The sequence below is a fragment of the Solenopsis invicta genome, chromosome 4, assembly GCF_016802725.1.
Source record: "Solenopsis invicta isolate M01_SB chromosome 4, UNIL_Sinv_3.0, whole genome shotgun sequence".
Classification (NCBI taxonomy): domain Eukaryota; kingdom Metazoa; phylum Arthropoda; class Insecta; order Hymenoptera; family Formicidae; genus Solenopsis; species Solenopsis invicta.
This window is the reverse complement of record NC_052667.1, coordinates 22,189,770-22,204,624: the sequence shown is the minus strand read 5'-3', so window position 1 is coordinate 22,204,624 and position 14,855 is coordinate 22,189,770. Positions and strand designations below refer to the sequence as shown.

The 14,855-nt window shown below is 37.9% G+C and overlaps 3 protein-coding genes across 10 annotated transcripts; 2 read left to right on the top strand and 1 right to left on the bottom strand.

Moving 5' to 3' along the window:
- The first annotated feature begins 504 nt into the window (after nt 1–504).
- LOC105201432 (28S ribosomal protein S18a, mitochondrial) lies at nt 505–2,393 on the top strand. 2 transcript variants are annotated; one of them, XR_005574664.1, is made up of 5 exons: nt 505–982; nt 1,113–1,246; nt 1,335–1,458; nt 1,793–1,906; nt 2,239–2,337. XR_005574664.1 is itself a non-coding variant. In XM_011169438.3 (4 exons), the coding sequence occupies exons 1-4, from the start codon at nt 880–882 to the stop codon at nt 2,346–2,348; spliced, it is 471 nt and encodes a 156-aa protein (XP_011167740.1). In that variant the 5' UTR covers nt 524–879; the 3' UTR covers nt 2,349–2,393. The 2 variants fall into 2 exon arrangements, 1 of the variants encoding a protein (XP_011167740.1); XM_011169438.3 differs by lacking the exon at nt 1,793–1,906 and having other exon boundaries at nt 524–982; nt 2,239–2,393.
- A 596-nt stretch (nt 2,394–2,989) lies between these two features.
- LOC105201431 (oxygen-dependent coproporphyrinogen-III oxidase) lies at nt 2,990–6,564 on the top strand. 6 transcript variants are annotated; one of them, XM_026135316.2, is made up of 3 exons: nt 2,990–4,161; nt 4,520–4,675; nt 4,763–6,564. In XM_026135316.2, exons 2-3 carry the CDS (start codon nt 4,541–4,543, stop codon nt 5,717–5,719), a joined length of 1,092 nt encoding a protein of 363 aa, XP_025991101.1. In that variant the 5' UTR covers nt 2,990–4,161; nt 4,520–4,540; the 3' UTR covers nt 5,720–6,564. The 6 variants fall into 6 exon arrangements, 5 of the variants coding, with proteins under 5 accessions (XP_025991101.1, XP_011167739.1, XP_025991100.1 ...); XM_026135315.2 differs by having other exon boundaries at nt 2,996–4,161; nt 4,520–5,758; nt 6,222–6,544; XM_011169436.3 differs by having other exon boundaries at nt 2,997–4,161; nt 4,520–5,758; nt 5,899–6,564.
- On the bottom strand, nt 6,328–14,785 carry LOC105201434 (adhesion G protein-coupled receptor A3). 2 transcript variants are annotated; one of them, XM_011169440.3, is made up of 13 exons: nt 14,438–14,785; nt 13,923–14,131; nt 13,700–13,843; nt 13,558–13,629; nt 13,395–13,466; nt 13,195–13,266; nt 12,725–12,808; nt 12,319–12,648; nt 11,877–12,013; nt 10,963–11,817; nt 10,647–10,887; nt 10,262–10,555; nt 6,328–10,190 (listed from the first exon to the last, which is right to left on the bottom strand). In XM_011169440.3, the coding sequence occupies exons 2-13, from the start codon at nt 14,105–14,107 to the stop codon at nt 7,844–7,846; spliced, it is 4,833 nt and encodes a 1,610-aa protein (XP_011167742.1). In that variant the 5' UTR covers nt 14,108–14,131; nt 14,438–14,785; the 3' UTR covers nt 6,328–7,843. The 2 variants fall into 2 exon arrangements, with proteins under 2 accessions (XP_011167742.1, XP_039304608.1); XM_039448674.1 differs by lacking the exon at nt 13,395–13,466.
- Nucleotides 14,786–14,855: the final 70 nt, after the last annotated feature.

Here is a 14,855-nt window from a genome sequence, read left to right as displayed (position 1 = left end):
TGTATTGTCTGCAGAAAGATTTGCGTAAACATAACAATACATAAATCATGTATGTAGACGTAATCTTGAAATTTATGGCACAACCCTGACCTTTCAATCTTGACTACGCGTATCATCTTTTTTTTTCTCCTCAATTCTCATTTAAATTTTAGCAAATGACACAGTGACAATTGCATTCAACGGAAATAGAGGCTTTGCAACTGTTGTAAGATTCTTTAATACGATTGGATTTTGTCCTTTATAGTTCCTGCCGAATTTGAATATTATATAAACATAAAAAATATTAAAAAATTTTGCAACAGTTGCAAAATTGTTTTTTCCGCTAAACGCAACCTGCAGTGGAACACAATGAATCACTTCGTTGTTTATCAATGTTTATCAAACAAGGATGAAATAATTCACTTTCTGTGTCCCTGCACTTTTGTATCTTGCCGAAACGCTCTTAATTTTTCTTTTTTCCTTTTTTTCAGGTTTTTTTATTTAATTTTAATTAGTCTAATTTTCAAAAAGTGTAATGCAAATGTGTATGAGAAATAAATCTACCGGATGCTCACGATAAACAAATATTACATAAATATCCTTTAAAAACTTTCCAAATTTAATTATTAATATAAAGAAATGTATAAAGTATGCGAAGAGGATAGAAAAATATATCGATTTAACTTAAAAAACTCGCGAGAGTTTTGTTTAATTCTCCATGTATACAAACTGCACTTCAAATTCTTCGTAAATATTGACATATAATTTTTCAAAAAAATATAACAATTTATTTATCGAAAATTATAATAAATTATCATTCCGAACACGGCATCGAGATCGAGACTATCGAGAGTCACTGATGGCCGCTGAATTTGGCTGAAAGTTCGACGCCCCATAAAAATGGCAATTCTGTATCAGTCCATAAAGCAATTTGGAAGAAGTCTGATTTTTGCCGAATCTAATAGAAACTTGTCGCTGTCCGCAACCGCATATTTAAGAGAAAGTGAGTTTACTATTAGACATCGCTTGACAAGAAAGCAAGAAACGTGATTTTACTACGATCCTAACCTAACTTTTGTGAATATAACCTTTCTTTGATACCTCGAATTTATTTATATACTGTCTACTTGCAGTAATTAAGAAGAAAGAAGATAAAGTCTTAACCATCGAAGGTGTAAAAGTACCACACAAGCAGGAGCATTTATTATTAAAGTTTAATTCTAAGGCGTGTCCTCTTTGCGCTGCAGGAGTTAACGTTAAGCACACCGTAAGTTTCGTGGTACTAAAAATATGTATTTGTGTTACGTGAAAATTTAATATTTAGTTCTTAAATCTGAGTCTTGTTCGTTTTGCAGGATGTTCTTATTCTAAATCAGTTCGTGCGGTCAAATGGCGGTGTGTTGCCACGCAGGATAACTGGTCTGTGTAAAGTACAGCAGAAAAGAATTTCTGTTTTGGTGACTATGGCTCAGAAAGCAGGTTCGTCAATGAGTGTTGACTTTCCAGAGCTGACGGTCAGTCTTTTAAATCCATTCAATTATAAATATTTTTTGGAGTAAATATATAAAAGAAACTGATATTTACTTTCATTTATATGAGTTACTTTAATTTCTTGAAATTTATTAGTGCCTCCTAGTTAGCATAAATTAAATGGATCTCCTAGAATCAGTGACTGTGTTATAGATTTCGATGTCAGCTCTGAAGAATTAAATACATCAAATGTGTATTACACATTGTATAGAAGTCTTGTTCTTTTTTTACACTCTAGGATTATACTTCTTGCAAAATTCATCTTTCCTCTTTTTCTTTTCAGAAAGAAAAAAAGAGAATATTTTTATCGAAAAATACTATTAAACTATTGTGAAAAAATTATAAGTGTACGATATTGGATTTAAATGATTTTCTAATTATATTCAATAGTTTTTCTGTAAGTTCAATAGTATTCTTTAAAGGGAAGATAAAGTGGGCAATTTGATCCCAGGGTGTGGGAAAAAAACAAATTTCAAAGTAGCATGCAAAAGTTTCCAGCCAGTAACATTTTGTATTCTAATTTATTTAAAAGCAGCCTAATAAAATTTTCATAATTATCAGATATGAGTAGAAGATATAGGTAATGAAATAATATAGTAAAATAATGATAATTATGAAAATTTTATTAGGCTGTTTTTTTAATAAATTAGAGTACAAAATGTCACTGGCTGGAAACTTTTGCACGCCATTGTATATGTTTCTGGCACTAAAATTTACCCTGTTTTTTAGGCTTGTTACCAAGTAAATCTATAGAACGAGAAAACAAGAGGGGACCAGCGTGGAAAAGATACAATACATATTACGATGAGAATACTATACAATACAAATATAAGCGCTAAGAATTGTACACAGAATATAGAATCAAATAGCATATTTTTTCTTTACTCAGTTCACTTATTTATCAAAAATGTTTTTCTCCTTCACAATATTTTTGAGTTAAAGATACTTAAAGAATTTCATTGACATACAAAAATTTGTATAATTTACACTCTTTGCAATTGTATAGGTAAAGAAATATTTATAAAATACTTATCGTTAAGAAGATTCTAAATACCAATCGCATTACGGAATAAATTAATTTTTGAATTAATTTAACAGATCACAAAATCCTTTTGTAGAATAAAAGTACGCAGCAAAAAAATTTGAAGAAAATACATTTTACGAGAAAATCGAAGGAAAGAAGCCCGAGTGTGGTCATATCAACGATTTAGCTGATACACTGCCATCTCTACAACGTGAACATACACTACGATGCCAACGTATGCACAGGTTAGATGTCGGAAAAAACGATATCCGCGACTGTTGGCACACCTGGCGGAAAGAGCGCCAAGTGCATGTACCCAAACTTCAAATTTTTTCTATCTTAACGGCTTTCGTGTGATTTATTCAGTAGTCTTGTCGCAATTTATGCAAGCGTAATCATGACGAGGCACGAATACTGTGGCCTGTAGGGGCGAATAAACAGTAGATACAAATGAATTGACTCACGTTCGCCGCTAATCGCTCCGTCCAGCTCTGTCTAAGCCGCAGCTCTCGAACGTTCGAATCCGTCCAAGATCTTTCTCATGATAACACGTCTTGATTCACACTTGGCACGAACGCGCGATCCTTCGTTTTGTCCTGATACTTACCCGCGTCTGAAACCGAGATACGAGGCAACGGAGAAGATGCGAAATACGATTTAACAGATATAACAATTTTGAAGGTGCCATTCGTTTGCCGGCGAAAGGTCGCGGTGCGTCGCAGCACGTTTCAACTCACATTCTCGTCTTCTCGTAGTGTTTCGAGAGTATCGTGGACTGCCGAAAGTGAAGTGTCGACGTACGTTCGTACCAACATCCGTCGTGTCGAATGCATGGTGCGAAATCGTGTCGCATTCAATCGTGTTTCGCAGCTTCTCCGTTGCCTCTTATTTTGAGTTTCCGACACGCGTGAGCACCGGAAGGGTTTCGAGAGTTCCGAAAACAAAAGCTCGCGCGTTCGTGGCAAGTATGAATCAAGACGAATCGTCGTGAGGAGAATCTTTGATTCTCTGTGTCACTCACAATCAGATGACAATGGACGGTCGGTCAGGACGGCGCGAAGTCGCGTCGCGTGTTCAATCGCGTCTTTCCCGTTGCTTCCATATCTTGAGTTTCCGACGGGCATGGGAGCTGAAGATGCCGAAAACGAACCGTCGCGCGTTTGTGCCAAATATGAATCAAGAGGAGGTAGATCTTGGATCTTCGAAAGCGCGGCTGAGACTCGTATCTACTATTTATTCGCCCCTACAATTCGGTATTCGCGCCTCGTTTTTATTGCATTTGCGTAAATTGTCGTCGGTATAGTGTGATGAGTGAATCGTGCGAAAGCGATTAGGACAGGAACGATTTGAAGTTTGTGTGCGAGTTTGGCGCTCTTTTCGTCAGGAATGCCAACAGTGCTTTTCGAGGTCTAACTTCTACATTGTAGTGTATGTCCACGTTGTAGAGATAGCGTCTCGATCGCGCATCTGACGTATCCCTGCTCTATCAGCTGATTCGTTAACCTCATTGAGAGGTACTTTAAAACTCGTTTTTTATCTTGAGTTTAAATTCGAAGCAGCGTAAATAACTGCATTAACGATGTGAAATAGGTGCCTGACACGAACGACAGTAATAGTAATCGTGCAAGGTACACAATGTGCTCTTTACACTTAGTTCATATAAATATAATGTGCTTGTTAATCTTCATTCGGGTCTCTTTATTCTATCGTTCTATCATATCGTTTGAATCAATACAATAAAAAGAGAAAACATTTTTATCGAAAAAATCGTACATTAATAGACGAAATCTTTAAATGTCAGGAAAAGAAGTTGTTAAAAATATTAGTAGAAAAGAAAATACAATTTGAGTTAAATAGACCCGAACAAAACAGAGTAGGATTTATCTAATCTAACAAAACTGATATCTAATCGGAAACTTCCGATTATAAAACCGTAAGACTATCTTCTGATAACATTAAAAAACCAGGTTTCAAATTTTGTTCCAGAAATAATAATTCGGAAAAATCATGGCTGCAAGTTTTATGATGCGAAGAAGCCTACGTTCCATTGGCGTTTATTGTTACGCATGGAGCAGATCGAAGAACCTGAAGCACGTTGGAGCAGGAATCCTAACAGGGTTCGCGGCGTACAGCGTGTCCAGGGTAACAGTTCTAGCTGCGCAAAATGATCTGCACACTTACGTTAAAACTTTTATGGCAGAGCCTATCACTGCCATTGAGAAATTACAGAAAAGCCAGAACGATATGAGAACGAAAATGGAATTACTGGTGATGAAGACTCAGGCGGATTTCTGTAGGGCGCTTGAGTCCCTAGAAGAAGACAAGTCTTTCAAGGTGGATCGCTGGACCAGGAAGGAAGGTGGTGGCGGGGTCACCTGTGTGTTGCAGGATGGAGAGGTGTTCGAGAAGGCTGGCGTTAATGTTTCCGTCGTGACCGGCGTGTTACCGCCAAACGCGATTCAACAGATGAGAGCACGCGGCAAAAAGCTGGAGGACTCGGTTCCGTTCTTCGCGGCCGGCGTGAGCGCCGTGATTCACCCTCGCAATCCCATGATCCCCACGATTCATTTTAACTATCGCTACTTCGAAGTGAAGAATCCGGACGGTACGACCCAATGGTGGTTTGGAGGCGGCACGGATCTCACCCCATACTATCTGGACGAGGAAGATGCTAGTCACTTTCACAGATCGCTGAAAGCCGCATGTGACAAGCACGATCCCACCTACTATGCCAAGTTCAAGGAGTGGTGCGACAATTACTTCAACATCGTGCACCGAGGGGAACGGCGAGGCGTGGGTGGGATATTTTTCGACGACCTCGACACTCCGAATCAGAACGAGGCGTTTCAGTTTGTCACCTCTTGCGCCGAATCAGTCATTCCTTCATACATTCCCTTAGTAAAGAAACACAAAAACGACGGTTACGGATATCACGAGAGGCAATGGCAATTATTGCGTCGCGGTAGATACGTCGAATTCAATTTGATCTACGATCGCGGCACCAAATTTGGCCTGTACACGCCCGGTGCGCGATATGAGAGTATACTCATGTCTCTGCCATTGAACGCCAAATGGGAGTACATGCACGAACCTAAAGCTGGTTCGAAGGAGTCGAAACTTCTGGAGGTGTTGAAAAACCCGAAGGATTGGTTGGGCGAAGCAAAGTCGAACAACACACGAGCGTAGATCTCGGAGCAATTTTCAAATATGAAAAATTATAAAAAGGTACGAGGTAACATTGCAAATATAATTTTTTTAGTTCATAAGATCTAAAATGATAAAAATATACAAATCAATATTTTGAAAGTCAGTTAATACGCGATCATAATAAACTTGAAATAACTTTCAATTGCGAAAAATTACAGGAAGGTACGAAGTAACATTGCAAATATAGATTATCTTAAGCAAAATCTGAAATGATAAAAATATACAAATCAAGGACCTATATTTTAAGGATTGTTAAATACGCGAACGTCGATCGTAATAATCTCGAAGTAATTTTCAATTATGAAAAATTACAGAAAAGTGCAAGAGGTAATATTACAAATATAGATTATCTTAGTTCATAAGCGAGATTTAAAATGATAAAAATATATATTATAAATCAGATCGATATTTTGAGAGTCGGTTTTATAGGTATACAAACTAGCTTGCAATATTTCGTTAAAGATACCGAAAATGTTAACAGGTGAGTCAAGTGATGTCGAGGTGTTTTAACATCAATTGAATGTGATGCTTGGAGTGCCAAATACTATAACTATGTTATAAATGATCGTCTAGAAAATAAGCACAAATTTTGTACAATATACATGTATTAATTAGCAACTGGTTTTGTATACAATCGTACATCGAAATTTATATTTCTTAAAAAGAAATCAATATAAAAGTAAAAATAAGAATGAAGAAAAAGAAAATGTAGTACATAAAGTCTCTCTAGCAAGCTGCTTTAACGCGCTTAATACCAACTACATTTATTCTAAAAAACTTAAATAAACATTATTTACAATATAATACCAGGCAAATCGTTGCCCAAAACGAGGTTTTTCGTTAAGATGTATACGTATACTATATATATGTATATATTTAAGCGGAAGTCAGTGATCATATATCATAATCATATTCAAATTTTATAAATTTAGCTTAATATTCAGTCTTCAGTTTACAGAAATTTCGTTTCTATCTTAATTCATATTAGGCAGTTATACAAAGCAAGTTATCTTGCTAAAAAACGAAATGGAATATTATTTAACTTTAGAGATCATACAAATACGATATCTATAAAGATATTTATAAACATGTATAAAAAAATTACGTAAACGATAATATTGCCATGTTATAAAGTTCAAATATGATAATTATCAAGTAATTTTTTCGATGAAATTAAGGATAAGTATTTCACAGCCAAAATGATTTTACAATCATATCTCCGTGTGATGTGCATATACAATGTATATTAAAGAGTATTTAGGATTAATAATAGTGTTGCGAAATCGAGTTAGTTAAATTAAAAAATCAACGCTAAGTTTTTGACTTGATCGATCTTCGCAATTGACAACTCGTCAGTTTTAAAAGATTTTAACAAGAAATCGACATGTTGGACTGACGAGTTTTGAGCAATTGAAAGATCTCTTGATGATTTTCTGATTATGATTGTGTTTCGTTGTGTTAAAGTATTATTCTCCTTTTGCAATTGATGTTTTTTTATCTATATATACGCCGTGGTAACGAGTGATACTTGGACGTGATAATATTGTAAAGATTATTCAGATCTATCTTGAATCTAATTTTTTTTTCAACTGATCAAAGTCATTTCAAATGCAGCTTTTGCTTAGTCATTTACCTATTTATACTAGTTAAAAAGAGCTATCAAGCTGATTGAAGACTATTTTGTAGGCGAATAATTTTCATTATGTACAAAATCTTTAAATAATCGCGTCTCTAAACGCGATATAAATAGCAGAGAAGATGCGAGTATTTAATATATGAGGCGCATTGAACACACGATTCTAGTAAAGATTATAAAGTACAAATTATAAAATGTGCTAGTTTCAATATTGTGCAGTCTATAGAAATTATGCATAAAAATAAATATATTGCTGTGGCAAACGAACAAAGTGTGATCTATTATATACATACATATATAAATTATATATGTATATAATGATATATGTATATTATATATATGTGTAGTTTATATATAAATCATACATAATTTATACAAAAATATATATGATATATATTTTTTAATATAAATTATGTATACATTGATATATAAATTATACTTTATGTTTAATTATATATATAATTACATTAAACACTCGTTTCTTTCTTAACTGGCAAATGGCTCATCGATTCATCTAAATAGATTTCATTAGCCTCGAATTGTTGTATATCACTCGACTTTGCAGGTTCCGTACACGCGTTCATTTCGCCGATTAAATTGAGATTATTAATATCACGCGAACTAGACCTACTAATTGACGGAATATCAGCAAGAGAACTGAAGTTCTTTTCCAGCAGAAGATCTTTCGACTCGGGTGCATTAAACACATTATGATCCACGTCTGGCAGTTGCGGCTCCTCGCGAAAGTTGTTCTCCTCCAAACTTTTGTCTGAGGTACAATAGATATTCGACAGGGAACAGGCGTAGGGAGTCTCTGCGTGCGGTGTCAAGGTACATGGATTATCACTGGTCAAGCTGTTTATCTCGAACAGCGAACGTTCTGAGCGGTTAAATGATTCTCGGGATTCAGGAACTTCTTGCCCACATAGATTTGAACTGGTTGTGCTTTGTACATCTACGAACGATGGTTTCGAGTAGTCGCGGTGCTGCACGCTCATCAGCGATGTGATGTCGTTCAACGAATTGCAGTAGCTGTTCATCGGCAGTTTCTCATGTTCCAATGATAGACAGTACATGCTGTTGGAAAGATACAACCGTCTTACGTCTCTCGACGCGCGTTCCTCCTCGGTGACGACATCAATCTCGTTTACGCTGGGACACCTCTTCCTCGAGAAACGCTCCTCCTCTGCCGTTTCCATGTTCTCACAGATTTCCGGTAGATTATGATCACTTCGTTCGCTAGTCATCTGCGTGACAGTGTCCACCTCGGAGCTATATTCCAAGCTACATTGCTGAGAGACGTTCCGTAAGTGCCACTCTTCGTCCGTCTTCGAAACGTCCGCGTCCGAGTCTAGTGCCGCTCGTCTCGGTTGTGGCGTTTCTCTCATTGTGTTAGACGTCGCGATGTTAATGTGTAAACTATCCTGTTGCATGCTGTTATTGATCTTCTTGATATTATGCATCAAGTTCTCCTGACCGATAACAAAGCGTATTGGGATGTTTCTTTCTTCAGAGATGCTACCACCACTGTCGGACAATATATTCACGTTTTTTATGTCATTTATGGGATTCAGTTCAACGTGTATATTGGTGTTGTTCACTTTAGCGCTGCTGCTCAGAATGCTGCGTTCTAAGCTATTATTGATCTTAGGCCGAGGTATGGAGATGCAACTGCCGCCGTCACTAGTAGCTCCGCCGTCGCCCTGCTTCCTCGGGCCGAGATTGTTCTTCTTCGCGGTCGCGTGTCTACGTTGTTTCTTGAAGAACTTCCTGGCAACGCCGCTCTGATGAGGATTGTAGAACATCTCGACGCAGGCCGACGACGGTTCGGTGTACGTGGTGACGGAATTGTTAGAACGATACTGATGACGATGCATTACTATTAGATTCGCCGCTTTCGTATTCACGGGAATGGCAGGCATATTTTCTCGATTGGCCACGAATTCCGTGAGTTTCGAGCTGTTGTAGATCTGCTGCGACTGATTAGTGTTTCTCGATGAAGCGATAGAGTTCGAATCGGATATCGCTTGAGTGGCTTGTGAATTCGACAATGGCGGAACGAAATTTTGCACCAAAGGCTGTGTCGGAATTGCAGCGTTCGCATCGCACACGCTCCTAGTGCGGCAGCAACGATTCTTGCGTTTTTCCAACCAGCATCGCATTTTCAACCACTGACTCCGGACGTCATTACGAGCGATCCCATAGAAAAACAGCACGAACATACCCAGGGAACTCGTGGTGATGGCGTACGATACAGCAAACACGGTCTCCTCAAACGGAGAATTGAACGGTTTGACCGTCACCGCGGCCGCACCACACCAGGATATCAAATATAACACCAACATTATAACTTGGCCTTTCCACTGCGTAAACTGCGAGTGTTCCGGGTCTTCGATATCGGATGACACCGTCTGCGTGCTACGCATGCTGTTCCTGTCCCCGGAAGGATTCGCATTCGGCTCCAATAATTCCAGATCCATGTTCTCCGTTGCCTGAGTACCCTCGGACAATTGTGCGTTCGTGTCGACGTTCTGAATCGCGCGTCTGATGAGCAAGAGGAAGATTAACAAGTACGCTATTAAAATTCCGGATGGTATGAAAAGCGCGGCGAGCGGCGGTCCAGACATGAGGAAGCAATGGGAGTAACCGGCGTACTCGCGCAGATTGATCGCGCCGGATATTCCGCAGATTATCAAGGCCACGCCCCACCCGACCAAATAAAGTCCTAACAACGGCTTGGGTAAAGGTTGATCCGGAAGCTCATCGTCGGGTATTACATCGAGACCTGGTTTCGTCAATTTTTTGTACATATTGCTGAAATAGAAAGATCTCGATTAATGTTTTAATTTCTTTGACGAGTATTTATAATATAAATGTATTCTTACCTGGCGGATACTGCCATCCACAGCAAGCAACACAACGACAAATAATGTAAAACAAGACCAACACCCTGACAAATCTCGATGTGCTCCGTTTGCTGGATGCCGATGCTGTATAAAAATGATAACAGTGCCATGGCGAACCAAGTATTGATAACGGAATGTTTCGCCTTCTTAGGCATCGTGATGGACGTGTAAGAAATAATGTACGTCACAGACATGATCATCAAGCAAGTTATTGTCACGAAGCTTCCGATGTAAATCGCGGGATGCGAGTACCTGAATTTCGCTCTGTGCAAGCTACAAAAGAATACAATAATAATAAAATGACAATTGAAAAGAAAACTCGAAGAAAATATAAAAAAAGATCTAATATAGAGAGGCTTTATACCCATTCATATCAAGATGCGAAACATCCTGCAAAAGTCCATAATATCCCAATCTATCGCAATGAAAAACAATCAGATTATTCAATAGGTTGGTTAAATGGCATCCATCACTAGTCCATGCTCCCACGTTGTTCAACGTTTCGTCCCATACCACTGGTCTCGGCCTTTTCCCGTTATAATGATACAACGGCGCTTTTAGCATGACATAAACCGGTTCGGACAGATTTCGTACTGATGTACCAACTGCAAAAGAAAATTACGCAATTATTTTAAAAAGTGGATAACATAGACTTTATATGCAAAGTTTTTCGTACTTACTTAATTTACTGCCGACAATGCACGTTGATATGTCCATGCTATCATTTGCAGTCGTCTTAGGAAATAATCTGCTGTCGCTATACATAGATATCATGAGCTGCTGAGTTATTACACCATCTTGCGAGTGTTGTAGCAAAGAAGCGGGTAACTGAATGGAAGCCTCTATCGCTTTATCCTTCGTATTCATTGGCGACGTTCTGTTAATCGTTGTGCAATGCAGATATCTCGCGTCCGCGTCGGCGTTTGCGGCGATATTTGTGTACCACGTACACGTTAATCCGCCAAAACTGTCGCGCTTGACTCGAAACTCTTCGAGTACCATGTATTTTTTATGTGACTGTATAGACGGTGTAAATTCCGTAATACGCTCGACCGCTCTGATAAGTCTCGTACAAGCTTTGAAATTTATTTCCGCTTTCTTTAACATCTCCTTCGGCAATTTCATCATCGAACTAACGATGTCGACCAGCATGATTCCAAGTTCTTTCTCATCTATTAAGAAATTCAAGTAATTCTCTATAGTTCGCACGATAAAATGAATTTCAACCGGATCTGTTAGTTTCACTGATCCGTTTCCCGTATAATTTTTAAATCTCTTAGCCGTTTCCAGTAAGCTGCTTTTTGTCAGAGATAGATTAACTTTCGAAAATTGTTCCAAGATTTTCGTCGTATGAGATATGTAGGGACACGATTCTGTATTTAGATGTTCCCACTGACCGCTCATGTTACAGTGATAAAAAGCTTTCAAGGGCGCTTGCATTAAGCCCGATAGACGACTGCCTTCGCACGGCAGCTCTGCTTTCCATCCTACTACCGTTCTCGGCCATGTGTAAATACCCTTGTTGTCCGTCGTTACTAAAAAAAAAAGATTGCGATTATGCGATTCTTTAGTGCTACAAGATTTGATTCGTTACCTGTTAAAGGACAATAACGCGTTTGCTCGGATATTACGATGACGCTAACTGCTCTCGACTTGTTGCCGTTTACGGAAACCAATAAACAATTCCATTGCCCATTATGTTCCTCCTTGATCGGGACTATACTAAGAGCACTGTCAAACAAAAGATATAATAATTACTTAATATGTGATTTTTTAATACTAATACCATCGCGGACGGTGCTATTTTGACTTTAATAATCATTTCTATTTTTTTTTATATTTTTTTTATATTATACAGTACACAATTTTTAAAAAATGTAAATATAATACAAATAATTCTAATGATACAAATAATATCATAATAATTCTTCATTAACTCAAAGAAAAAGGAAAGGAAATTATCAAATTGACACCTTCAACAATTCCAGTATAATACCATCGAAACTAGTGTGAAAGTAATTTAAGGAATTTATTACCTGTCTACGATGCCGCTGTCCGAAAGATATCTGTTATCAACCTTAATGTTAGGTAAATTCTGCCGCGGATCTTTGTAGGCATTTAAGTCTGTGATTTCGGCGGTAGCATTAGGATACCACAACCAATTCAATCTAGCGGTTTTGTCTACCGTGACGCTAGGTGCTCTGCATTTCAAGGTAATCGAATCTCCAGCGAAGACTACTTGGTTTTGAAATGGACGAATTTCAACTGCCGGAGATATCCACTGACATTGAAGCTCCTCCAAGAATTTCAATTTCTTCACTGGTTGCCCTTTAGCGAGCGCTGGCGATGCGCACTTGGGCGTTGGACTAAAATGTTAAATCAAACGTGTAAAAAACTATAAGATATAACTGAAATTAATCAAAGATATGCGATATATATTACTTTAATTTAATCGAAGAATTGTAGATCCAATTACTAAACCAGTATAGATCACAGTTACACTTCCAAGGATTATTAGACAAGTCCCTAAAATATACGCAAATCAATTATAAATTACATATGAATATATTAATGATCGTGGTGAAAACCTTTCTTAGAATTCTTCATATAATTTTTTAGAATTTTTATATAAATTTCAGAATTTTTCACAATTTTTATATAGTTTTATAGCTTTTTAATTTTTTTCAGATTTTTTATGCAAATTGGAAAACTTTTCAGAAAGTTTACATCTTTTTTATAACGCTTGTGAATTCTAAAATATTTTAGGATTTCTAAGATTTCTCCTTCTATAATTCTCAGAAAAAAATTAACATGTTTAAGGATTCTTTATAAATTAAAAATATGTATAATTCTTAAATATTATGAGAATTTTTTTCTCATCATAGAAATAAGTGCAAATTGGTTTTACTCACAGCTGCTTTAACATCTTAAGTCCATGAAATGTGCCTTCTTTCAAAGTAGTTAAACTGTTTCCATTTAATTTCCTAAAATATAGAGACATGTATGTGTAACACAAAATGCACTTCAATGCAATAATATGTAGACATAATGCAATAATAGAGAGCTAATAAAATAATATCTGCTAACGTAAATAAATTTTGCTTTAACTTACAAACGATCTAAGACCAACAAATCATGAAATAAGGATGGCACCAGAGCAGTAATTTGATTTTCAGACAAATCGCTAGAGCAAAACAAAGCAAAGAATGCATAAGATGAAAAGAAATATCTTTACAAGAAAACTTTGTATATCAACGTTTTCACTCTAAACTTACAGCCTTTTGAGATTCAATAATTTCTTGAATGCATAACTGTCTATTGTTGATATCTGATTCTGGCTCAAATCCCTGAAATCGCGAAGAGATTATAGAAGACTGAAGCATATTGATAGCTAAATTTCTATTTACAAGTTCTTACAATCGCTCCAAGTTTTCCAAGCCATTGAAACAACCCTCGCCAATAGAATTAATCTTGTTGTTTGATAAATCGAGTCTCCTGAGATTCGTCAGATTCACAAAGGAGTCTACTTGAACTGTATAAATGGCATTCTTGCTCAAATCTCTGTAATCAATTCGGCTATTATCATACCATCAAGAGTATACAAAAGGTATATGCAGAGAATAGTACAAAGCAGTCTTACAGCTGTATAAGTTCCACGCTGACTTTGTTGAGGTCCACATCCTTGACTTCTTCCAAGAGGTTGCCGCACTTGAGACGCAGCCATTCGGCTTGAGCGCCGACCGACTTGCATGTGCAATGCTGTGGACACACAACCGCGCTGGCCCATGTTGGAAGCAGTATAGCGAACAGAAGACTGGCCTTCATGATTAGAGGAAGGTGGCCGTTAATCTGAAAAACAAAAAATCCTCATCTTGAAACTGAAACTGAGCACAGCATCACATACACAGCGCACACGCGGTTACCGTTCGATATGCTCCACGACCTAAATGTCTCTGAATTGAGATAATAAATGATCGAGGCGATAGGATTCTTTTAGAAAAACAGAAAAGTAAAACGAAAGAAATACTTTGCCATTACTCTCTGAATGACAGATATACGAGAGGACACACTGCGGATCGTTAGAGCTGCCTATTTTTCGTCGCCACGAGAATTAACGAGAGCGCGGGGCGAGAAAGGGATGCCCGAGATACTCACGGCCCAATTAAAGATCACGGCTCTCACATTGTCGAGCGAAATGGATTTTAAATAGCCGCATTTTATTTGTGTAGCCCCGTATGTTATTGACGCTGCGGACCAGGATGGACTAGGTAGAGGAGAATCTGGAGCACACGGAGCCCAGAGACTCGTGACGCTATCTGATGAGAGCGGCCGGCACTTGGCTTGGTAGGCTGGGCTGGACCTTGCTGCTTTGCATGCAGGATTGTTTTTCTCGGAGGACACAGACACGTTTCAGATATTCGATTACGATCGAGCAACCGCAACCATTCTCGTCTTTACGCTGCGTTCGCGAAACGATGCGGATGCGCGGTCATCCGCGTCGCCGGACACCTGAAACTGTTTAGAACATAACCTGTCATCAACGGAGCATTTGTTTTGCGTATCTGAATTGCAA